The sequence below is a fragment of the Rattus norvegicus genome, chromosome 1 (genome assembly GCF_036323735.1).
Source record: "Rattus norvegicus strain BN/NHsdMcwi chromosome 1, GRCr8, whole genome shotgun sequence".
NCBI classification, from domain to species: Eukaryota; Metazoa; Chordata; class Mammalia; order Rodentia; family Muridae; genus Rattus; species Rattus norvegicus.
The window spans coordinates 75,135,883-75,163,378 of NC_086019.1; the positions used below are offsets into that span (position 1 = coordinate 75,135,883).

The window sequence follows — 27,496 nt, forward strand, 5'->3', positions numbered from 1 at the left end:
ACCTTCTTGGGTTCTTGTCTAGGAATAGGGTGACCCTAATTCTGTAACAGGAAGAGACGAGAATAAAACAGATCAAGCATAAAAATACTATGCCCTTGAGGACAGGTAAAATATGAAGCATTTCAAGCATATTTTATGACTGTTTTCCCCATGATATGAAAGTGCCTGCAGTGGAATAAGAAGCCCAAATTAGAATCCAGTGAAACTAAGCTATGGAAAACGAGCTGAACTGGGAGCTCCAGCTGGCTTCAACTTCCCAACCTGGTTTAAGCTGGATGCTGTGAAAATACAATTTGATGATGTTATGAGAGTCAGATTTGTTAATGTAACCTTCTTAACATTATATGCTTTTAGAATTGGGATTATTGCTTGACAGGACACTAATTACTGTACATGGGAACTCCAGTTGGCTGTCTTGAGGAGGCTTCCCCATTGATCTACCTGCCGGTCTCTGTACCATTACCATGCAGTTTTTAATGACAATTGCTCTGTAATACAGTTTGAGGTCAGGGATAGTGATTCCCCCAGAAGTTCGTGTATTGTTGAGAAGAGTTTTTGATAGCCTGGGATTTTTGTTACTGCCAATGAATTTGCAAATTGCTCTTTCTAAGTCTATGAAGAGTTGAATGGAATATGGGGGATTACTTTGAATCTGTGTACTGGTTTAGGCAAGATGGCCATTTTTACTATATTAATATGCAAATCTATGAGCATGAGCATGGGAGATCTTACCGTCTTCTGAGATCCTCTTTCATTTCTTTTTCAGAGACAACGTTTTTGTCATACAGATTTTAACTTGCTTCATTAGACTCACACAGAGGTTTATTACTTGTGAATATTGTGAAGAGTGCTGTTTTTCTCATTTCTTTCTCAGACGGTTTATCATTTGAGTAGACGAAGGCTACTGATTTGATTGAGGTAATTTTATATCCAGCCACTTTGCTGAAATTTTATCAGGTTAAGGAGTTCTCTGGTGGAAGTTTTGGGAGTCACTTAAGTATACTACCATATCATCTGCAAATAGTGATATTTCTTTCCAATTTGTAACTTTGACCTCTTTTTGTTGTCTAATTGCACTGCCCAGAGCTTCAAGTACAATGTTGAATATGTAGGGAGAGAGTGGGCAGCCTTGTTTAGGGCCTGATTTTAGTGGGATTGCTTTAAGTTTCTCTTCACTTAGTTTGATGTTGACTTCTGGTTTGCTGTATATTGCTTTTACTATGTTTAGATATGGGCCTTGAATTCTTGATGTTTCCAAGACTTTTAGCAAGAAGGGGTTTTGAATTTTGTCAATGCTTTCTCGGTATCTAATGAGATAATCATGTGGTTTTTCTTTTCCTTTATCTACTGAATTACATTGATGGATTTCCATATATTGAACCATCCCTGCATCCCTGTGATGAAGCCTGCTTGGTCACAGCGAATAATCTTTTTGATGTGTTCTTGGATTTAGTTTGCAAGAATTTTATTGAGGGATATTGGTCTGAAGTTCTCTTTCTTTGTAGGGTCTTTGTGTGGTTTAGGTATAAGCTTAATTGTTGCTTCAAAGAACACATTGGGTAGTGTTCCTTTTGTTTCTATTTTGTGGGATCATTTGAAGAGTATTGATATTAGGTCTTCTTTGAAGGTGTGCTAGAATTCTGCCATAAACCCACCTGGTCCTGGGCTTTTTTTGGTTGGGACACTTTTAATGACTGCTTCTATTCCTTTAGGGGTTATGGGACTGTTTAGAAGATTTATCTGACCCTGATTAAAGTTCAGTACCTTGTGTCTTCCTAGAAAATTGTCCATTTAATCTAGATTTTCCAGTTTTGTTGAATCTATGCTTTTGTAATAAGATCTGAAAAAAATTTTGAATTTCTTCATTTTCTGTTGTTATGTCTCCTTTTTCTTTTATGATTTTGTTAATTTGGATACTGTCTCTGTGCCCTCTGGTTAGTCTGGCTAAGGGTTTATCTATCTTGTTGAGTTTCTCTTTAAAGTTCTTTTTGTTTCTACTTGGTTGATTTCAGTCCTGAGCTTGATTATTTCCTGCCATCTACTCCTCCTGGGTGTATTTGCTTCTTTTTGTTCTAGAGCTTTTAGGTGTACTGTCAAGCTACTCATGTATGCTCTCTCCTGTTTCTTCTTGCAGGCACTCAGAGTTGAGTTTTCCTCTTAGCACTGCTTTCATTGTGTCCCATAAGTTTGGGAATGTTGTGCCTTTGTTTTTATTAAATTCTAAAAAGTCTTTAATTTCTTTATTTCTTCCTTGACCAAGTTATCATTGAGTAGAGTGTTGTTCAACTTCCATCATATGTGGGCTTTTTGTCATTTTTGTTGTTGTTGAAGACCAGCCTTAGTCTGTGTGATCTGTTAGAATGCATGGCATTATTTCATTCCTCTTGTATCTGTTGAGGCCTATTTTGTGATGGATTATATGGTCAATTTTGGGGAACATATCATGTGGCGCTAAGAGAAAGTTATATTCGCCCACACCCGCGGATCCCGGCCCGCAGCAGCTCTCTGCTCCCAGACCCGGTGAGAGAGAGACCCAACCGCCTGGTCAGGTGGGCACTCCTGAGGCTGCAGAGCGGAAGAGACCACCAACACTGCTCACCCCTGCCCACATCCCTGGCCCAAGAGGAAACTGTATAAGGCCTCTGGGCTCCCGTGGGGGAGGGCCCAGGAGCGGCAGGACTTCTGCGCCTGAGACACCGCCGGAACCTGAAAGAAACAGACCGGATAAACAGTTCTCTGCACCCAAATCCCGTGGGAGGGAGAGCTAAACCTTCAGAGAGGCAGACAAGCCTGGGAAACCAGAAGAGACTGCTCCCTGCACACACATCTCGGACGCCAGAGGAAAAAGCCAAAGACCATCTGGAACCCTGGTGCACTGAAGCTCCCGGAAGGGGCGGCACAGGTCTTCCTGGTTGCTGCCGCTGCAGAGAGCCCCTGGGCAGCACCCCACGAGCGAACCTGAGCCTCGGGACCACAGGTAAGACCAAATTTTCTGCTGCAAGAAAGCTGCCTGGTGAGCTTGGGACACACGGAAGCAGAATTTCTCTAGGACCGGGCACGTTCTGTGTTTACCGGAAGTCCCACACCCGCGGATCCCGGCCCGCAGCAGCTCTCTGCTCCCAGACCCTGTGAGAGAGAGACCCAACCGCCTGGTCAGGTGGGCACTCCTGAGGCTGCAGAGCTGAAGAGACCAACAACACTGCTCACCCCTGCCCACATCCCTGGCCCAAGAGGAAACTGTATAAGGCCTCTTGGCTCCCGTGGGGGAGGGCCCAGGAGCAGCAGGACACCTGCCTGAGACACCACCGGAACCGGAAAGAAACAGACCGGATAAACAGTTCTCTGCACCCAAATCCCGTGGGAGGGAGAGCTAAACCTTCAGAGAGGCAGACAAGCCTGGGAAACCAGAAGAGACTGCTCCCTGCACACACATCTCGGACGCCAGAGGAAAAAGCCAAAGACCATCTGGAACCCTGGTGCACTGAAGCTCCCGGAAGGGGCGGCACAGGTCTTCCTGGTTGCTGCCCCTGCAGAGAGCCCCTGGGCAGCACCCCACGAGCGAACCTGAGCCTCGGGACCACAGGTAAGACCAAATTTTCTGCTGCAAGAAAGCTGCCTGGTGAACTCAAGACACAGGCCCACAGGAACAGCTGAAGACCTGTAGAGAGGAAAAACTACACGCCCGAAAGCAGAACACACTGTCCCCATAACTGACTGAAAGAGAGGAAAACAGGTCTACAGCACTCCTGACACACAGGCTTATAGGTCAGTCTAGCCACTGTCAGAAATAGCAGAACAAAGTAACACTAGAGATAATCTGATGGCGAGAGGCAAGCGCAGGAACCCAAGCAACAGAAACCAATACTGCATGCCATCATCGGAGCCCAATTCTCCCACCAAAACAAACATGGAATATCCAAACACACCAGAAAAGCAAGATCTAGTTTCAAAATCATATTTGATCATGATGCTGGAGGACTTCAAGAAAGACATGAACACACTTAGGGAAACACAGGAAATCATTAATAAACAAGTAGAAGCCTACAGAGAGGAATGGCAAAAATCCCTGAAAGAATTCCAGGAAAACACAATCAAACAGATGAAGGAATTAAAAATGGAAATAGAAGCAATCAAGAAAGAACACATGGAAACAACCCTGGATATAGAAAACCAAAAGAAGAGACAAGGAGCTGTAGATACAAGCTTCACCAACAGAATACAAGAGATGGAAGAGAGAATCTCAGGAGCAGAAGATTCCATAGAAATCATTGACTCAACTGTCAAAGATAATGTAAAGCGGAAAAAGCTACTGGTCCAAAACATACAGGAAATCCAGGACTCAATGAGAAGATCAAACCTAAGGATAATAGGTATAGAAGAGAGTGAAGACTCCCAGCTCAAAGGACCAGTAAATATCTTCAACAAAATCATAGAAGAAAACTTCCCTAACCTAAAAAAAGAGATACCCATAGGCATACAAGAAGCCTACAGAACTCCAAATAGATTGGACCAGAAAAGAAACACCTCCCGTCACATAATTGTCAAAACACCAAACGCACAAAATAAAGAAAGAATATTAAAAGCAGTAAGGGAAAAAGGTCAAGTAACATATAAAGGGAGACCTATCAGAATCACACCAGACTTTTCGCCAGAAACTATGAAGGCCAGAAGATCCTGGACTGATGTCATACAGACCCTAAGAGAACACAAATGCCAGCCCAGGTTACTGTATCCTGCAAAACTCTCAATTAACATAGATGGAGAAACCAAGATATTCCATGACAAAACCAAATTTACACAATATCTTTCTACAAATCCAGCACTACAAAGGATAATAAATGGTAAAGCCCAACATAAGGAGGCAAGCTATACCCTAGAAGAAGCAAGAAACTAATCGTCTTGGCAACAAAACAAAGAGAATGAAAGCACACAAACATAACCTCACATCCAAATATGAATATAAAGGGAAACAATAATCACTATTCCTTAATATCTCTCAATATCAATGGCCTCAACTCCCCAATAAAAAGACATAGATTAACAAACTGGATACGCAACGAGGACCCTGCATTCTGCTGCCTACAGGAAACACACCTCAGAGACAAAGACAGACACTACCTCAGAGTGAAAGGCTGGAAAACAACTTTCCAAGCAAATGGTCAGAAGAAGCAAGCTGGAGTAGCCATTCTAATATCAAATAAAATCAATTTCCAACTAAAAGTCATCAAAAAAGATAAGGAAGGACACTTCATATTCATCAAAGGAAAAATCCACCAAGATGAACTCTCAATCCTAAATATCTATGCCCCAAATACAAGGGCACCTACATACGTAAAAGAAACCTTACTAAAGCTCAAAACACACATTGCACCTCACACAATAATAGTGGGAGATTTTAACACCCCACTCTCATCAATGGACAGATCATGGAAACAGAAATGAAACAGTGATGTCGACAGACTAAGAGAAGTCATGAGCCAAATGGACTTAACGGATATTTATAGAACATTCTATCCTAAAGCAAAAGGATATACCTTCTTCTCAGCTCCTCATGGTACTTTCTCCAAAATTGACCATATAATTGGTCAAAAAACGGGCCTCAACAGGTACAAAAAGATAGAAATAATCCCATGAGTGCTATCGGACCACCACGGCCTAAAACTGGTCTTCAATAACAATAAGGGAAGAATGCCCACATATACGTGGAAATTGAACAATGCTCTACTCAATGATAACCTGGTCAAGGAAGAAATAAAGAAAGAAATTAAAAACTTTTTAGAATTTAATGAATATGAAGATACAACATACTCAAACTTATGGGACACAATGAAAGCTGTGCTAAGAGGAAAACTCATAGCGCTGAGTGCCTGCAGAAAGAAACAGGAAAGAGCATATGTCAGCAGCTTGACAGCACACCTAAAAGCTCTAGAACAAAAAGAAGCAAATACACCCAGGAGGAGTAGAAGGCAGGAAATAATCAAACTCAGAGCTGAAATCAACCAAGTAGAAACAAAAAGGACCATAGAAAGAATCAACAGGACCAAAAGTTGGTTCTTTGAGAAAATCAACAAGATAGATAAACCCTTAGCCAGACTAACGAGAGGACACAGAGAGTGCGTCCAAATTAACAAAATCAGAAATGAAAAGGGAGACATAACTACAGATTCAGAGGAAATTCAAAAAATCATCAGATCTTACTATAAAAACCTATATTCAACAAAATTTGAAAATCTTCAGGAAATGGACAATTTCCTAGACAGATACCAGGTATCAAAGTTAAATCAGGAACAGATAAACCAGTTAAACAACCCCATAACTCCTAAGGAAATAGAAGCAGTCATTAAAGGTCTCCCAACCAAAAAGAGCCCAGGTCCAGACGGGTTTAGTGCAGAATTCTATCAAACCTTCATAGAAGACCTCATACCAATATCATCCAAACTATTCCACAAAATTGAAACAGATGAAGCCCTACCGAATTCCTTCTACGAAGCCACAATTACTCTTATACCTAAACCACACAAAGACACAACAAAGAAAGAGAACTTCAGACCAATTTCCCTTATGAATATCGACGCAAAAATACTCAATAAAATTCTGGCAAACCGAATTCAAGAGCACATCAAAACAATCATCCACCATGATCAAGTAGGCTTCATCCCAGGCATGCAGGGATGGTTTAATATACGGAAAACCATCAACGTGATCCATCATATAAACAAACTGAAAGAACAGAACCACATGATCATTTCATTAGATGCTGAGAAAGCATTTGACAAAATTCAACACCCCTTCATGATAAAAGTCCTGGAAAGAATAGGAATTCAAGGCCCATACCTAAACATAGTAAAAGCCATATACAGCAAACCAGTTGCTAACATTAAACTAAATGGAGAGAAACTTGAAGCAATCCCACTAAAATCAGGGACTAGACAAGGCTGCCCACTCTCTCCCTACTTATTCAATATAGTTCTTGAAGTTCTAGCCAGAGCAATCAGACAACAAAAGGAGATCAAAGGGATACAGATCGGAAAAGAAGAGGCCAAAATATCACTATTTGCAGATGATATGATAGTATATTTAAGTGATCCCAAAAGTTCCACCAGAGAACTACTAAAGCTGATAAACAACTTCAGCAAAGTGGCTGGGTATAAAATTAACTCAAATAAATCAGTTGCCTTCCTCTATACAAAAGAGAAACAAGCCGAGAAAGAAATTAGGGAAACGACACCCTTCATAATAGACCCAAATAATATAAAGTACCTCGGTGTGACTTTAACCAAGCAAGTAAAAGATCTGTACAATAAGAACTTCAAGACACTGAAGAAAGAAATTGAAGAAGACCTCAGAAGATGGAAAGATCTCCCATGCTCATGGATTGGCAGGATTAATATAGTAAAAATGGCCATTTTACCAAAAGCAATCTACAGATTCAATGCAATCCCCATCAAAATACCAATCCAATTCTTCAAAGAGTTAGACAGAACAATTTGCAAATTCATCTGGAATAACAAAAAACCCAGGATAGCTAAAGCTATCCTCAACAATAAAAGGACTTCAGGGGGAATCACTATCCCTGAACTCAAGCAGTATTACAGAGCAATAGTGATAAAAACTGCATGGTATTGGTACAGAGACAGACAGATAGACCAATGGAATAGAATTGAAGACCCAGAAATGAACCCACACACCTATGGTCACTTGATTTTTGACAAAGGAGCCAAAACCATCCAATGGAAAACGATAGCATTTTCAGCAAATGGTGCTGGTTCAACTGGAGGGCAACATGTAGAAGAATGCAGATCGATCCATGCTTATCACCCTGTACAAAGCTTAAGTCGAAGTGGATCAAGGACCTCCACATCAAACCAGACACACTCAAACTAATAGAAGAAAAACTAGGGAAGCATCTGGAACACATGGGCACTGGAAAAAAATTTCCTGAACAAAACACCAATGGCTTATGCTCTAAGATCAAGAATCGACAAATGGGATCTCATAAAACTGCAAATCTTCTGTAAGGCAAAGGACACTGTGGTTAGGACAAAACGGCAACCAACAGATTGGGAAAAGATCTTTACCAACCCTACAACAGATAGAGGCCTTCTATCCAAAATATACAAAGAACTCAAGAAGTTAGACCGCAGGGAAACAAATAACCCTATTAAAAAATGGGGTTCAGAGCTAAACAAAGAATTCACAGCTGAGGAATGCCGAATGGCTGAGAAACACCTAAAGAAATGTTCAACATCTTTAGTCATAAGGGAAATGCAAATCAAAACAACCCTGAGATTTCACCTCACACCAGTGCGATTGGCTAAGATCAAAAACTCAGGTGACAGCAGATGCTGGCGAGGATGTGGAGAAAGAGGAACACTCCTCCATTGTTGGTGGGATTGCAGACTGGTAAAACCATTCTGGAAATCAGTCTGGAGGTTCCTCAGAAAATTGGACATTGAACTGCCTGAGGATCCAGCTATACCTCTCTTGGGCATATACCCAAAAGATGCCTCAACATATAAAAGAGACACGTGCTCCACTATGTTCATCGCAGCCTTATTTATAATAGCCAGAAAATTGAAAGAACCCAGATGCCCTTCAACAGAGGAATGGATACAGAAAATGTGGTACATCTACACAATGGAATACTACTCAGCTATCAAAAACAACGAGTTTATGAAATTCGTAGGCAAATGGTTGGAACTGGAAAATATCATCCTGAGTGAACTAACCCAATCACAGAAAGACATACATGGTATGCACTCATTGATAAGTGGCTATTAGCCCAAATGCTTGAATTACCCTAGATCCCTAGAACAAACGAAACTCAAGACGGATGATCAAAATGTGAATGCTTCACTCCTTCTTTAAATGAGGAAAAAGAATACCCTTGGCAGGGAAGGGAGAGGCAAAGATTAAAACAGAGACTGAAGGAACACCCATTCAGAGCCTGTCCCACATTTGGCCCATACATATACAGCCACCCAATTGGACTAGATGGATGAAGCAAAGAAGTGCAGACCGACAGGAGCCGGATGTAGATTGCTCCTGAGAGACACAGCCAGAATACAGCAAATACAGAGGCGAATGCCAGCAGCAAACCACTGAACTGAGAATAGGTCCCCTATTGAAGGAATCAGAGAAAGAACTGGAAGAGCTTGAAGGGGCTCGAGACCCCAAAAGTACAACAATGCCAAGCAACCAGAGCTTCCAGGGACTAAGCCACTACCTAAAGACTATACATGGACTGACCCTGGACTCTGACCCCATAGGTAGCAATGAATATCCTAGTAAGAGCACCAGTGGAAGGGGAAGCCCTGGGTCCTGCTAAGACTGAACCCCCAGTGAACTAGTCTATGGGGGGAGGGCGGCAATGGTGGGAGGGTTGGGAGGGGAACACCCATAAGGAAGGGGAGGGGGGAGGGGGATGTTTGCCCGGAAACCGGGAAAGGGAATAACACTCGAAATGTATATAAGAAATACTCAAGTTAATTAAAAAAAAAAAAAAAGAGAAAGTTATATTCTTTTGTTTTAGGATGAAATATTATATAGATATCTGTTAAATCCATTTGGGTTATAACTTCTGTTAGTTTCACTGTGTGTCAGTTTAGTTTCTGTTTCCATGATTTGTCCATTAATGAGAGTGGGGTGAAGTTTCCCATTATTTATTGTGGTGCAATGCATGCTTTGAGCTTTAGTAAAGTTTCTTTTCTGAATATGGGTGTCCTTTCATTTGAAGCATAGGTGTTTAGAATTGAGAGTTTATCTTGGTAGATTTTTCCTTTGATGAATATAAAGTATCCTTCCTTATCTTTTTTTGATAACTACTGGTTGAAAGTCAATTTTATGTTTGTATAAGTATCTTCTTTTGTGTTTGTTGAAAAATGATTAATTTCTTACTCTTTCTAGGGTATAATTTCCCTCATGTTGGAGTTCTCCATGTATTTACCTTTGTATGGTTGGATTTGTTGAAAAAATATTATGTAAATTTGGTTTTGTCATGGAGTATCTTGGTTTCTGTATGAATGGTAATTGAGAGTTTTGTTGGATATAGTAGCCTGGGCTAGTATTTTTGTTCTCTTAGGGTCTGTATGACATTTGCCCACTATTTCACAGCTTTCATAGTCTCTATTGAGAAGTCTGGTATAATTCTAATAGGACTGCCTTACATGTTTCTTGACCTTTTTCTTTTATTCTAATATTCTAATATTCTTTGTGCATTTGGTGTTTTGACTATTATGTGACAGGAAGAATTTCTTTTCTGGTCCAATCTATTTGGAGTTCTGTAGGCTTCTTGTATGTTCATGGCCATCTCTTCTTTTTAGGTTAGGGAAGTTTTCTTCCATAATTATGTCGAAGATATTTACTTGCCCTTAAAGTTGGGGATCTTCACTCTCTTCTACCCTTATTATCCATAGGTTTGGTTGTCTCATTGCGTTCTGAATTTCGTGGATGATTTGGGTAAGGTGATTTTGCATTTTGCAAAATCGTATACTAACCACAAAGAAGAAGAATTCCCTGCTCTTCAATATGACCACTAACCAGTGACCAATACAATAGAAAAACAGTGACTAATGAAAAACCTTCAAGACAGTGTGCTGGAACATTGGATAAATGACACTCAGTTAATAGACAGGCGAACACTGGTGCTCCTGGTGCCCACTATTCTGATATGCTGGAGAATGTCTTCTTTTGTCTCACGAATGATCAGTATGATGTGGCAATGAATTGAACCATGGACATAGTAGAAATGAACACAGAAGTGAAAGAACAGTGCCACAGAGTTGATCTGGGCTGTGCTGGCAGACTTCAACAAATCCTATAGCCAGCAGGCTAGTTTTCTCCTTTTCCCTGCTTGCTGGTAACTGTCAGAGAACCCATCACTGAGTTTTATGTGATAAGATAATGTCATCATTTTCTTTCTTTTTGATTCAGACACCTGATGTACAGGACAACCTCAAGGATTTTCCATGGGTCATGATCTTCTACATAGATTATTTACCCTCATTCCCAATCTGTCTGAATGAGAGGGGGTGAAAATATACGTCTAATCAACATTCTGCATCTCTGGGTTTACTTTTAAGCAGTGTGCTTCTGGATAAACAGGAGTTCCTGTGTGGGGATTAGAGTTATCCAGTGAAGAAATGAGAAGGAAATGAAGAGTAAACCATATTTTCCCCCATTCATGTTTCATAGTCTTTTTCTCTCCAACTCTGTTAAACAATGATGGATTCACTGATTCAGTGAATGGAAGGTAATGGAAACAAGACTAATAATAAAAGCAAATTTAGAATATCAGACCAATTTCCTTCATGAATATCAATGTAAAAACACTCAACAAGGAGAGAGAGCTCACTGCCCGGACAGGTGGGCACTCCTGAGACTGTAGAGTGGGAGAGACCACAAATACTGCCCACCCCTGCCTACATCCCTGGTCAAAGAGGAAACTGTATATGGCCTCTGGGAACCGGAAGATAGGGCCAATCGAACAGCAGATCCCCCACAGTCCAGACACTGCCCGGACATGAAGGGAATCAGTCAACAGTTCTCTGCACCAAAATCCCGTGGGAGGGAGAACTAAAATTTCAAAGGGGCAGACGCGCCTGGGAAGCCAGAAGAGACTACACTCTGCCCACATTTCTGACTCCAGAGGAAAACACCTAATGCCATTTGGGATTCCAGTGCACGGGAGCTCCGGGAAAAGGCAGTGCAGGCCCTCCTGGTTGGCGCCCTCACTGAGAGCTCAAAAGCAGCCCCCCACGAACAACTTGAGCTGAGGGACCACAGGTAAGAACAACTTTTCTGCTCCAAGTGACCTGCCTGATAGACTCAGGACACAGGCCCACAGGAACAGCGGGAAGACCAGTAGACAGGAAAGACTACGTGACTAAAAGCAGAACACTCTGTTCCCATAACTGGCTGAAAGAAAACAGGAAAACAGGTCTACAGCACTCCTGACACACAGGCCTATAGGACAGTCTAGCCACTGTCAGAAACAGAAGAACAAGGTAACACCAGAGACAACGTGATGGCAAGAGGAAAGCACAGGAACCCAAGCAACAGAAACCAAGACTACATGGCATCATTGGAGCCCAACTCTCCCACCAAAGCAAACACTGAATATCCAAACACACCAGAAAAGTAAGATCTAGATTTAAAATCACAGTTGATCATGATGCTGGAGGACTTCAAGAAAGACATGAAGAACTCCCTTAGAGAAACACAGGAAAACATAAATCAACAAGTAGAAGCCTATAGAGAGGAATCACAAAAAATCCCTGAAAGAAATCCAGGAAAACATAATCAAACAGGTGAAGGAGATAAAAATTGAAATAGTAGCAATAAAGAAAGGACACAGGGAAACAATCCTGGATATAGAAAACCAAAGGAAGAGACAAGGAGCCATAGATACAAGCATCACCAACAGAATACAAGAGATAGAAGAGAGAATCTGAGGAGCAGAAGCTTCCATAGAAACATCGACACAACTGTCAAAGAAAATGTAAGACGGAAAAAGCTACTGGTCCAAAACATACAGGAAATCCAGGACTCAATGAGGGTAATAGGTATAGAAGAGAGAGAAGACTCCCAGCTCAAAGGACCAGTAAATATCTTCAACAAAATCATAGAAGAAAACTTCCCTAACCTAAAGAAAGAGATGCCCATAAACATACAAGAAGCCTACAGAACTCCAAACAGATTGGACCAAAAAAGAAAATCTTCTCGTCACATAATAGTCAAAACACCAAATGCACAAAACAAAGAAAGAATACTAAAAGCAGTAAGGGAAAAAGGTCAAGTAACATATAAAGGCAGACCTATCAGAATCACACCAGACTTTTCACCAGAAACTATGAAGGACAGAAGATCCTGGACAGATGTCATACAGACCCTAAGAGAACACAAATGCCAGCCCAGGTTACTGTATCCAGCAAAACTCTCAATTAACATAGATGGAGAAACCAAGATATTCCATGACAAAACCAAATTTACACAATATCTTTCTAGAAATCCAGCGCTACAAAGGATAATAAATGGTAAAGCCCAACAGAAGGAGGCAAGCTACACCCTAGAAAAAGCAAGAAACTAATCGTCTTGGCAACAAAACAAAGAGAAGAAAAGCACACAAACATAACCTCACATCCAAACATGAATATAACAGGAAGCAATAATCAATATTCCTTAATATCTCTCAGCATCAATGGTCTCAACTCCCCAATAAAAAGACATAGATTAAAAAACTGGATACGCAATGAGGACCCTGCATTCTGCTGCCTACAGGAAACACACCCCAGAGACAAAGACAGACACTACCTCAGAGTGAAAGGCTGGAAAACAACTTTCCAAGCAAATGGTCAGAAGAAGCAAGCTGGAGTAGCCATTCCAATATCAAATAAAATAGATTTTCAACTAAAGTCTTCAAAAAAGATAAGGAAAGACACTTCATATTCATCAAAGGAAAAATCCACCAAGATGAACTCTCAATCCTAAATATCTATGCCCCAAATACAAGGGCACCTACATACATAAAAGAAACCTTACTAAAGCTCAAAACACATATTGCACCTCACATAATAATAGTGGGAGATTTCAACACCACCCTCTCATCAATGGACAGATCATGGAAACAGAAATTAAACAGTGATGTAGACAGACTAAGAGAAGTCATGAACCAAATGGACTTAAGAGGTATTTATAGAACATTCTATCCTAAAGCAAAAGGATATACATTCTTCTCACCACCTCATAGTACTTTCTCCAAAATTGACCATATAATTGGTCATAAAACAGGCCTCAACAGATAGAGAAAGATAGAAATAATTCCATGTGTCTTATCAGACCACCATGGGCTAAAGCTGGTCTTCAAATACAATAAGGGAAGAACGCCCACATATACATGGAAGTTGAACAATGCTCTACTCAATGATAACCTGTACAAGGAAGCAATAAAGAAAGAACTTAAAGACTTCTTAGAATTTAATGAAAATGAAGGTACAACATACCCAAACTTATGGGACAAAATGGAATCTGTGCTAAGAGGAAAACTCATAGCTCCAAGTGCCTGCAGAAAGAAACAGGAGAGAGCATATGTCAGCAGCTTGACAGCACACCTAAAAGCTCTAGAACAAAAAGAAGCAAATGCACCCAGGAGGAGTAGAAGGCAGGAAATAATCAAACTCAGAGCTGACATCAACCAAGTAGAAACAAAAAGGACCATAGAAAGAATCAACAGAACCAAAAGTTGATTCTTTGAGAAAATCAACATGATAGATAAACCCTTCGCCATACTAACGAGAGGACACAGAGAGTGTGTCCAAATTAACAAAATCAGAAACGAGATGGGAGACATAACTATAGAATCAGAGGAAATTCAAAAAATCATCAGATCCTACTACAAAAGCCTATATTCAAAAAAACTTGAAAATCTGCAGGAAATGGACAATTTCCTATACAGATATCAGGTACCGAAGTTAAATCAGGAACAGATAAACCAGTTAAACAACCCCATAACTCCCAGCGAAATAGAAGCAGTCATTCAAGGTCTCCCACCCAAAAAGAGCCCAGGTCCAGACGGGTTTAGTGCAGAATTCTATCAGACCTTCATAGAAGACCTTATACCAATACTATCCAAACTATTCCACAAAATTGAAACAGATGGAGCACTACCGAATTCCTTCTATGAAGCCACAATTACTCTTATACCTAAACCACACAAAGACCCAACAAAGAAAGAGAACTTCAGACCAATTTCCCTTATGAATATCGACGCAAAAATACTCAATAAAATTCTGGCAAACCGAATCCAAGAGCACATTAAAACAATCATCCACCATGGTCAAGTAGGCTACATCCCAGGCATGCAGGGATGGTTTAATATACTGAAGACCAGCTACATATATATCAGAGGATGACCTTATTTGGCATCAATGAGAGGGGAGGCCCTTGGTCCTATGAAGGCTCTATGCCCGTGGGTAGTGAAATGCCAGGGCATGGAGATGGGAAGGAGTTTGTGGGTGGGTGGGTAGGGGAGCACTCTCATAGAGGCATGGAGTGGGGGGAGGCATGGGGCATTCCAGCAGGGAATTTGAAATGTAAGTAAAGGAAATATGAAAATATAATAAAAATAAAATAAAAATGCACAATTAAAATTGGGGTACAGAACAAAACAAAGAATTCTCAACTGAGGAATAGCAAATGGTTGAGAAGCACCTAAAGAAATGTTCAATATCCTTAGTCATCAGGGAAATGCAAATCAAAAGGACCCCGAGAGTCTAACTCACACCAGTCAGAATGGCTAAGTTCAAAAACTCAGGTGTCAACAGATGCTGGTGAGGATCTGGATAAATAGGAATACTCCTCCTCTGTTGGTGGGATTGCTAGCTGGTACTAATGGTTGACTCTGGAAATCAATCTGGCAGTTCCTCAGAAAAATTGGACATAGTATTACCTGAAGACCTAGCTATACCACTCCTGCCTGGGCATACATCCAAAGGATGCTCCAATGTATAGCAAGGACCCATACTCCACTAAGTTCATAACAGCCTTCTTTATAATAGCCAGAAGCTGGAAAGAAACCAGATGCCCTTCAACAGAAGAATAGATACAGAAAATGTGGTACATTTACTCAATGGAATATTACTCAGCTATTAAAACAATGATTTCATGAAATTCTTAGGCATATGGAAGGAACTAGAAAATATCATGAGTGAGGTAGCACAGTCACAAAAGAACTTACATGGTTTGTACTCACTGATATGTGGCTATTAGCCCCAAAGCACGGAATACCTTAGAGAAACTTCACAGACAATATGAAGCTCAAGAAGAAGTAAGACCAAAAATGTAGATGCTTTAGTCTTTCTTAGAAGGGGAAAGAACATATTCATAGGAGGATATACAGAAACAAAGAATGGAGCAGGGACTAAAGGAAAGTTCATCCAGAGACCTCCCACCTGTGGATCCATCCCATATGCTGTCACCAAACCCAGTCACTATTGCTGATGCCAAGAAGTGCTTGCTGACAGGAGTCTCATATGGATGTCTCCTAATATGCCAGGGCCTTACTGATACAGATGAGGATGCTTGCAGCTAACCATCTGACTGAGCACAGGAATACAATAGGGGAGTTAGAGAAAGTACTGAAGTAGCTGAAGGGGTTTGCAACCCCATAGGAAGAATAATATCAACCAATTATATCCCTGCACAACTCCCAGGGACTAAACCACCAACTAATGAGTATACATGGAGGGACCGATGGCTCCAGCCTCATATGTAGCAGGATGGCATTGTCTGGCATCAATAGTAGGATATGCCCTTGGTCCTGTGAAGGCTTGTTTCCCCAATGTAGGGTAATGCTAGGGCAGTGAGGTGAGAGCATCTTCATAGAAGGAGGGGTATTGAAGAGGGGGGAAATAAGATAACCTTTGAAATGTAAATACATAAAATATCAAATAAAATAAAAAAACAGTTTTTCCCATCAACTTCTATTGGATGGTTTGAGGGCACAATTTGATGATGTTTTGCTATCTATCAGTCTGTCTGCCCATCCATCTGTCCATCCATCCATCCATCTGTCCATCCATCCATCCATCCATCCATCCATCCACCTACTACCTACCTACTTACCTACATATCCACCTACTGTTTATCTCTATCATTTCCTTTTTATTATTGACTTTGACTTGCAATGTACTTAGTGAATGTTCTCATTCAAAACCAGAAGGATCACTTTCCTAGATAATACTTTGAACCATATGGAACCCTGTGCTGTGTGAAGCTGCACCACTTGGATATTAGAAGCACCAATCAGGTGTGGCAGAATGCATGGCTCTCTAAACTCAATTATCAGTGTCTGTTAACCCCTCCTACATACACAGATGAGTACACCTAACAGAGTGTAATAATACATGGTTGTCATGACAGCGTAAAACTAAAAAATTGTATTACTATTAACAGAAGATTGACTACATAATGAAAACAGGTACTATCACCCTGACATTAAAAGTATAGAATAATGGGGCTAGAGAGATGCATTAGTAGTTAAGGGCACTGGCTATTCTAAAAGAGGTCTTGAGAGTGGTTTCCATCATACATATCAGGGTGCTCAAAACATCCTATGATCCATCTCGAGAGGGCCTGGCCTCTGCAGGCACTGCACTCACACACATAACCCCACACATATGCATGTGCATGGGAAAATTTAAAAGGTGCCTTAAACATATTTTAACATACACAACCTACCACATACATGGCAAGAAAGCAAAAAGGGTACAGGTTCAAGGGCCTGAAGATAGTAATGGGAAATGGAGAGTGACAGTGGTCAAATACTGAGAGCAAAGCATAAGGACACACACACACACACACACACACACACACACACACACCACACATCACACACACACACAAATTTGTACTGAAACACTTTGTATGCCAAGTATAACAATTTTTAAAAGGCACTTAATAAAAAAAAAGGCAGTTTGGGAAATCAGTAGAAACTAAGGAAAAGCAAGGCATACATATATACAAAAGGTCTTAGTTTATGAATCAACAGATTCTGGTTGTGCCTGGAACTTTTCTGATCCCAGCCTACAGCTCCCTGCACCCAAATCCCATGATGTAGAGCTAGACCCTTAGAAGTGCAGAAACTTCTGAGAAACCAGAGGAGACTACTCTCTGCCCATATTCCCAACTCAAGAGGAAAATGCCTAGTGCTATCTGTGCCCTCTGCATACAAGGACCTAGGAGCCATAGGGGCAGGACACTTCTAGTTGCTGCCCTCACCGAGAGCTGAAAGCCAACTGCAAGGAGTGACTACACAACTGACAGCAGAACACTTGGTTCCCATAACTGGCTGAAAGAAAATAGGAAAACAGGTCTATAGGAGTGCTGACACACAGGCCCACAGGAGGGTCAAGCCACCACAGAAACAGCCAGAAAAGCAAACACCAGAAACAACCTGATGGTGAGAGGCAAGCACAGGAACTCAAGCAACAGAAACCAAGACAACTTGGAATTATCAGAGACCAGTTCTCCCACCAAAGCAAATACTGGACATACAAAAACACCAGAAAAGCAAGATTTAGATTTAAAATCATATTTTATCATCATGATGGAGAACTTTAAGAAGGTCATAAATAACTCCCTTAAGGAAATACAGGAAAACACAAGTAAACAAGCAGAAGCCCTTTAAGAGGAAACACAAAAATCCCTTAAAGGATTACAGGAAAACATGACTAAACAGGAGTAGGAAATGAACAAAACGACCTAGGAGTTAAAAATGGAAATAGAAGGGGCTCGAGACCCCAAAAGTACAACAATGCCAAGCAACCAGAGCTTCCAGGGACTAAGCCACTACCTAAAGACTATACATGGACTGACCCTGGACTCTGACCCCATAGGTAGCAATGAATATCCTAGTAAGAGCACCAGTGGAAGGGGAAGCCCTGGGTCCTGCTAAGACTGAACCCCCAGTGAACTAGTCTATGGGGGGAGGGCGGCAATGGTGGGAGGGTTGGGAGGGGAACACCCATAAGGAAGGGGAGGGGGGAGGGGGATGTTTGCCCGGAAACCGGGAAAGGGAATAACACTCGAAATGTATATAAGAAACACTCAAGTTAATAAAAAAATAAAAATAAAAAAAAATAAAAAAAATAAATAAATAAAAAAAGAAAGCAATTCAAATGAAAATGTAATCTCTAAAAAAAAAAAAAGGAAATAGAAACACTAAAGACAGCACAAAGGGAGAAAACCTAGGGAAGAGATGAGGAGTCATAGATGTGAGCATCACCAACAGAATACAAAAGATAGAAGAAAGAATCTCAGGGGAAGAAAATACCATAGAAAACATCGACACAACTCTCAAAGATAATGTAAAACGGAAAAAGCTCCTAGCCCAAAACATACAGGAAATCCAGGACACAATGAGAAGATCAAACTGAAGGAAAATAGGTATAGAAGAGAGTGAAGACTTCCAACTTAAAGGGCCAGTAAATATCTTCAACAAAATCATAGAATAAAACTTCCCAAACCTAAAGAAAGAGATGCCCATAAACATACAAGAAGCCTACAGAACTCCAAATAGATTGTATCAGAAAAGAAATTCCTCCTGTCACATAATAATCAAAACACCAAGTGCGCAAAACAAAGAAAGAATATTAAAAGCAGTAAGGGAGAAAGGTCAAGTAACATATAAATGTAGACCTATCAGAATTACACCAGACTTCTCGCCAGAAACTATGAAGGCCAGAAGATCCTGGGCAGATGTCACATAGACCCTAAGAGAACACAAATGCCAGCCCAGGCTACTGTATCCAGCAAAACTCTCAATTATCACTGAGGGAGAAACCAAGATATTCAATAACAAAACCAAATTTACACAATATCTTTCTACAAATCCAGCCCTACAAAGGATAATAAATGATAAAGCCCAACACAAGGAGATAAACCTCACCCTAGATAAAGCAAGAAAGGAATCACCTTGCAACAAAACCAAAAGAAGAGAAGCACACAAACATAATTCCACCTCCAAATAAAAAAATAACAGGTAGAAACAATCACTATTCCTTAATATCTCTGAATATCAATGGACTCAATTCCCCAATAAAAAGACACAGATTAACAAACTGAATATGTAATGAGGACCCAGTATTTTGCTGCCTGCAGGAAACACACCTCAGAGACAAAGACAAAAGGTTGGAAAACTACTTTCCTATCAAATGGTCCAAAGAAGCAAACTGGAATAGCCATTCTAATATTTAATAAGATCGACATTCTACCAAAAGTCATAAAAAAAAGATAAGGAAGGACACTTCATATTCATCAAAGGAAAAATCCACCAAGAGGAACTCTCAATCCTAAATATCTACACTCCAAATACAAGGACACCTACATTCATAAAAGAAACCTTACTGAAGCTCAAATCACACATTGAACCCCACACAATAATAGTAGGAGATTTCAACACCCCACTCTCACCAACCATCCAATGGAAAAAAGAGCATTTTCAATGAATGATGATGGTTCAACTGGAGGTCAGCATGTAGAAGAATGCAGATCGATCCATGCTTATTGCCCTGTAGAAAGCTTAAGTCCAAGTGGATCAAGGTCCTCCTCATTAAACCAGATACACTCAAACTAATTGAAGAGAAAGTGGGGAAGAGTCTCGATCATATGGGCACCAGGGAAAATTAACTGAACAGAACACCAATCGCTTATGCTCTAAGATCAAGACTCAACAAATGGGACCTCATAAAACTGCAAAGCTTCTGTATGCAAAGGATGCTGTCATTAGGACAAATTGGCAACCAACAGATTGGGAAAAGATATTTACCAATCCTCCAACTGATAGATGGCTAATATCCAAAATATACAATGAACTCAAGAAGTTAGACTCCAGAGCACCAAATAACTCTATTTAAAAATGTGGAACAGCACTAAACAAAACATTCTCAGCTGAGCAATATTGAATGGCAGAAAGGCACCTAAAGAAATGTTCAACATCCTTAGTCATCAGGGAAATGCAAATCAAGACAACCCTGAGATTACTCCACACACCAGTCAAAATGGCTAAGAGCAAAACCTCAGGGGATAGCAGATGCTAGCAACAATGTGGAGAAAGAGGAACACTCTTCCATTGTTGGTGGGATTGCAGACTGGTACAACCACTCTCGAAATCAGTCTGGAGGTTCCTCAGATAATTGGACATTGCACTACCTGAGGACCCAGCTATACCTCTCCTGGGCATATACCCAAAAGATGCTCCAACATACAACAAAGACACATGTTCCACCATGTTCATAGCAGCCTTATTTATAATAGCCAGAAGCTGGAAAGAACCCAGATGCCCTTCAACAGAAAATATGGTACATCCATACAATGGAGTACTTCTCAGCTATCAAAGCAATGACTTCATGAAATTCATATGCAAATGGATGGAACTAGAAAATACCATCTTGAGTGATATAACCCTATCACAGAAAAACACACGTGCTATGCTCTCACTGATAAGTGGATATTAGCCCAAAATCTCTAATTACCCAAGATGGAATGCACTGACCACATGAAACTCAGGAAGGATGACCAAAGTGCCAATGCCTCACTCTTTCTTAAAAAGGGGCAGAAAAATATCCATAGGAGGGGCTAGGGAGACAAAGTTTAGAGCAGAGACTGAAGGAATGGTCACTCAGAGCCTGCCTCATATGTGACCCATATATACATAGCCACCCAATTAGACAAGATAGATGAAGCTAAGAAGTGCATGCTGACAGGATACAGATCTCTCCTGAGAGACACAGCCAGAACAGGTCAAATACAGACGCGAATGCTAGTAGCAAACCACTGAACTAAGAATGGGACTCCTGTTGTAGGAATTAGAGAAAGGACTGAAAGAGCTGAAAGGTCTTTCAACCCGATAATAACAACAATGCCAACCAACCAGATCTTCCAGGCAGTAAACTACTACCCAAAGACTATACATGGACTGATCCAAGGCTCCAACTGCATATGTAGCAAAGGATTGCCTTGTTGGGGCACCAATGGAAGGAGAAGCCCTTGGTCCTGCCATGGTTGGACCCCCAGTGTAGGGAATTGTTGGTGAGGGTATTAAGGGGGGTCGATAGGGTGGGGAACACCCTTATAGAAGGGGAGGGGTAGGAGTTAGGGGACTGATGGACAGGAAACTGGGAAAGGGAATAACATTTGAAATGTAAATAAAAAATATCCATTTTTTAAAATGAAAAAAATCAATAAATAGGGGCTGGTAATATTCTATAGAGACATTTGCCATTAGGCCTGAGTACTTAAGTTTGGTCTGGGACACCCAAATGTCAGAGCCAGAATTAAATCTCTAAGTTTTTCTCTTATCTCAACTTGTGAAGTATGGTATACTAATGAGTAAGTGTGTACAAACAAATAATACATGTAAGAAAAGTCAAAAGAAGCCAACAAGTGGATATTTTATTGCTTATAAGTGGCTGAATAGGGAATGAAGGGTCCAAGGACAGTTAGAAACTAAAGCTATCCTAAAGCACAGAGAGAAATATAAAAATAAATATATACAAGACACTGTATGAAGATCCAACATGTGACGTTCAAGAGACGGCTCAGGGTTTAACAGCACCCAGAAGTTCTGGGTTTAGTTACAAGCATCCACATGAGAGTATCCACATTCTGTAGGTCCAGATCTGATGTACTCTTCTTGCCTTCAAGGTATATATAGTCCCTAAATAGTGTATGCAGTCACTCTCATATACATATAATATAGTTTCTAACTGTTCACATATATTTTAATCATGAATTAAAGACTCTTACATGCAACTGTATTTCAAGAAGAAGGTGGGAAACAACAAAGCACTGACACAATTTTTAAACAAATAAAAATAACATGAATTGTATATACTCACTTATAAGTGGATATTAGACATAAAGTACAGGATAACCACACTATAATCAACACAACTAAAGAACCAAATAACAAGGAGGGCCCAAGGGACGATGGTTGAATATTTCTTAGAAAAAGAAATAAAATACATATTAGAATTTGATGGAGAGAGGGAACTGGGTAGAAGAGAAGATGGGGAGGTGATGAGGATGGGGGCTATGGTTTAGGGAGTACAGGGGAGAGAGAATAGTAATCAATGGGGGGCAACTCTAGGATGTGCCAGAGACCTAGGATGGGGAGAGATCCCAGGGAGTCTATGAATATAACTCTAGCTTATATTTCTAGCAGTTGAAAACATGGATTCTGAAGTGGCCACTTCCTGAAGCCAGGCAGTACTTGCCATGGAGGGATAAGGACAGCAACCCACCCACAAACCTGTCAACTCATTAATGTACCCTGCATACCTACAGGATGTTCAGAGAAAACAATGGAGCAGAAACTGAGGCAGTGGCCAAGAAGTGACTGCCCCAAATTGAGACCCATCCTACTGGCAAGGACCAAACTCTGAGACTGTTAATAATACTCCATTATGTTTGCAGACAGGAGCCTAGCATAACTGTCCTCTGAGAGGTCACCCACCAGCCAATAGAAAGAGATGCAGAGGCCCACAGCCTAACATTAATTTGAGCTTTCAGAATCTTATGGAGGAGTTGGAGGAAGAGACCTGAAGAGAGCAGGGCCTCCACAGGAACATCAAAAGTGTCAATTAATCTTGGTTCCCAAAGACTGAACCACCAATCAAAGAGCAAGCATGGGCTGAATCTAGGCCCTCCTGCCCACAGCATGTGTGTAGCAGATGTGCAGCCTGATTTTCATGTGGGTCCCCCAACAACTGGAGTATTTGCTGTCCCTGAATCTGTTGCCAGCCTGTGGATCCCCTAACTGGGCTGCCTTCTCTGCTCTCAGCAGGAGATGATGTGCCTAGACAAGAAGTGACTTAATATGGCAGCACAGGGTTGGGGGGGGGTGTACCCAGGGGTCTCCTTCTCAGAGGAAAAGGGGAGGGGGATGAGTGGAGGATCTGTGTGAGGTGTTTATTAAGAAGAGGGGGCATTGATATTGAGATGGAAAGCAAATTTTTTTAGATGTGGGGAAAAATCAGCACAATGACACCTTTTAATGGCTGGAGTAAAGAATATTTTATAGCCACAGATTTAAGATTATCAGTGACTTCCAAGCAGAATGAGCTTAGAACTCACATAAATCTAGGTTCATTGTACTAAAACACTAGAACATAAAAGACAAATGAATTAAACCTTACACCATCCATGATATCTTATACCAGGATGATTCAAATGCATATATGATACGTATGTGGGAGGGAGAGAGAGGTGCAATACACATGCATATGGAGACCAGAGGTGGATATTAGGTGTCTAATTGCTTATCACTTTAAAAGATTTGTTTTTAATTTGAGTAAATGAATGCTTTTGTCTGTATGCATATATGTGCACCAGATGTGTACAATGTCCTCAGAGGATAGCAGAAATCATTGGATCCCCTGAAAGTGAAGTCACTGATTGCTGTGAACCACTAGGTAGGTTCTGGAAATAGAGTCAAGATCCTCTGTAAGATCAGGTGTTCTTAATCACTGACTTATCTCTTCAGGCCCTCCATCTCATTTTTTGAGACAGCTTTTTAGCTGACTTAGAAACTGCCAAACTGACTGGCCAACTTGCTGATATCTAAAGTCAGTTTTTCATGTTTAATCAGCAAGCACCTGACAGACTCAGCCACCTTCCTAACCCCATGAATATGATCTATTATAGGTGTTTTCTGTTGCTGCTAGCCTAAATTCATAGTGCTACCCTTTCACTATAGGTTTAAGGCTCCAGTTTAGATTCAAGGGAACATTACTAATGTCCTGTGTAGAAGCTTGCTCAACTAGTTAGAGCATGATAGCATGATACACTCATACTTTTGACCACACAGACTAGACCTAATGTGTCTATATAAAGCTGTCTCCTTCCTCCAGGAGAAAATCCCATTCTACCTGCTGCCTCTATGGTAGATGGGCATGAAAAATTTATCAAAACTAAGACATGATCCTCAATCACTGTAAAGAAGCTTTCGCCAACTCACCGTCAATCTCTCTTTTTGCCCTCTTTATGAGATCCTTCCTATTGATCTTCTGGAAAAAATTGAAGGTCATATCCCAGGCTTGCTTTTCTTCATAATGTTTCAACAGTAAGCTGGCAAGGTCTTCCCGGGATGCTTTCTTCACTTCTGTCCAGGAAACCTGCTTCAGCCCTAGTTGCAAAATCTCCTGTTTGAGGAACTCCTTAAACTTCATGAATTCTTTCTTGTTTAACTCTTCCAAGTACCACATAAGGCCAAAATCAGAAAAGAAAGATGCCATTGTGTCTTCAGGAAGATAGAGTACAAGGATCTGTGGGAAAATCAGGCAAACAGCTGAGTTTCATAATTAAGATTAAACAATGTCAATGGGAAATGTTTGAGCTCATAAAGTGTTTGGTGCACAATTGTAGGGGCATAAGTTGGTTCCACATCATTCATGTCAGAAGCAGGATGTGAAGCCACAAAAACCTTTAACCTGCTGTATATGTCTGGTCTTCAAGATATGTTGGAGTAAAGGGGATGTAGAACTTTTGGGAGTGGACAACCAGTGACTGATCCAACTTGAAGCCCATAATATGGGAGGGAACATACACCTGGAGCTACAGTTATGGCCAGGAACCACTCGTTGGGCAGTCTAGAGACCCATGATAGAAGCAAACACAACTGTCCAAAAAATAAAAGTCAATGAAATGATTTGGAATGATTTTTCTGCTATACTCATATATTAGTGCTGGTCTCAGGAATCATCAGAGGCATCATTGAGCAAGTAAAAGAAGCAGATGCAGAGACTATGACCAAAATGAAGGTGAATCCAGGAAAAATCCCACAGAAGAGACAGAAGGATTTCAGAAGCAAGAAGGGTGGAGGACACCATGAGAACACAACCCACACAATCAATTAAACAGGGCTCATAGGGGCTCAAAGAGACTGAAGAGACAATCATGGAGCCTGCATGGGTCTGCCCTAGGTTTTCTGAATAAATGTTATGGTTGTATAGTTTGGTATTTTTGGGGGCTCTCTAAGAGTTGGGGGGCGATCTGTCCCTGACTCTTTTATCTGGATTTGACAATTTTTCTCCTATTGGGTTTCCTCATCCAGCCTTGATGAGGCTTTGTGCCTAGTCTTATTGTAGTATATTTTATTTTTTTAAAGATTTTTTAATTTATTATATATAAGTACACTGTAGCTGTCTTCAGACACACCAGAAGAGGGCATCGGATCTCCTTACAGATGGTTGTGAGCCACCATGTGGTTGCTGGGAATTGAACTCAGGACCTCTGGAAGAGTAGTCGGGTGCTCTTAACCACTGAGCCGTCTCTCCAGCCCCTTATTGTAGTTTATTATGCTGTATTTTTTTTAAGGGAAACAAAGGAGGAGTAGATCTTGGAAAGAGGTATATGTGAAGGAAACTGGGATCCATGAAAGTAGGGGAAACTGCTTTTTGGGAATTAATGCATTTAAAGATATAAAAAGATGCAGGGCGTGATGGCAAATTGCTGTAATCCTAGCAGTGGGAAGACATAAAAGGATCCCTGTGGCCTGATAGCTGCTGCTGTAGTCAAATTCCTTGAGCTCTAGCTTCACTGTGAAATCCTATCTCAAAAATCAGGTAGAAAGTAATTGAGGAAATCCTTGCTGTCGATATTTATCTTCTACACAAACACCTCACTTTCTACCTCAACACATACATTTGGTCACAAACTTATCACATAATACACTGTTCATTGTGGGGGATAAATAAGGGCAGGAACTTTTTCAATATGGGATCATATTAGTTCTCATCTCATTAAAAGGCTCAAAGGCCTAATGCTATAACCCTTTAATACAGTTTCTCATGTCTTGGTGTCCTCCAATCAGAAAATTACTTTCTCTGCTTCTTCATAACACCAGTTTTGCTACTTTATGAATAGTGTATTTTTCTTATGGTGTTGGGCGATCCCTTTTAAGTAGTGTTTCATCCCCCCCACCCCAAAAGGGTTGCAACTCACAGGTTGAGAACCACTGCAATAACACTTAGAAAACAACACAGTGAGATTTACTATTCTAAAGAATTACTGATGGGGCTGGAATAATGGCTCAGCAGTTAAGAGCGTTTGATGTTCTTGCAGAAGACTCAGCTTTACTTTCCAGTGCCCATACTGGTGGGCTCACAGTTGTCTATAACGTTAGCTTCATGGGATCTGACTCCCTCTTATGGACTCTGCAGGTATGCTACACATATTGTACACTACATATACTCAAGCACACACAAACACATGAACAAATGTTAAAAAGAATTACTGCTACCAGTAACTCCAGTGACATTAGGTGGAATGCTAGTATACAGATGCTAGCATATAAGGAAATAAGTATTATAATGTTATTTTGGAACATGATACACTGTCATAAAATAGCTGTAAATATAAACAGATATCTAAGTCCAGTAGCACAGGCCTGGGATCCCACCTATGTCAGAGGAAGGAGCAGGAGGATTAAAACCTCAGTGTCTGCCTACAAACATACTCAAGGCAAGGCAAACCACGGCAATTAGTGAACTTCTGTCTCAAAATAAATGGCTAGAAGTACCACCTGCTTTTCCAGAGAACTTGGGTTTATGTTCCAGCACTCATGTAGTGGCTTACAATAACAGTGAGGTGCACCTCAGCGGTTTAAAAAAAAAAAGGGAGGGGGATGTTTGCCCGGAAACTGGGAAAGGGAATAACACTCGAAATGTATATAAGAAATACTCAAGTTAATAAAAAAAAAGTACCTGGTGATTACGAAGAGGACCTGAGTTTAGTTACTTGCACCCATATCAAATGACTCACAATCACCTATAACTCCAGTTCAACAGCATGTGGTAACTTGTTCCCTGCGCACCACACATGCATGTGGTGCACTGACAAAACTTTCATACACATAAGTAAATAAGTAAATATTATCTTTGAAGCGTATTAAAACAAAAAATAAAAAGAAGGCTGATATACAGATCAATGGTAGACTGCT

The 27,496-nt window shown here is 40.7% G+C and overlaps 1 protein-coding gene across 1 annotated transcript in view; it reads right to left on the reverse strand.

Annotated features, from left to right (window-relative positions):
• Nlrp4a (NLR family, pyrin domain containing 4A) overlaps positions 1 to 27,496 on the reverse strand; it is an 87,005-nt gene that overhangs the window by 49,461 nt on the left and 10,048 nt on the right. Inside the window, exon 2 of the mRNA NM_001106220.2 lies at positions 24,515 to 24,821. Within this exon, the coding sequence (NP_001099690.1) occupies positions 24,515 to 24,791 (277 nt within the window). The 5' untranslated portion in view covers positions 24,792 to 24,821. The remainder of the gene's footprint in view (positions 1 to 24,514; positions 24,822 to 27,496) is intronic.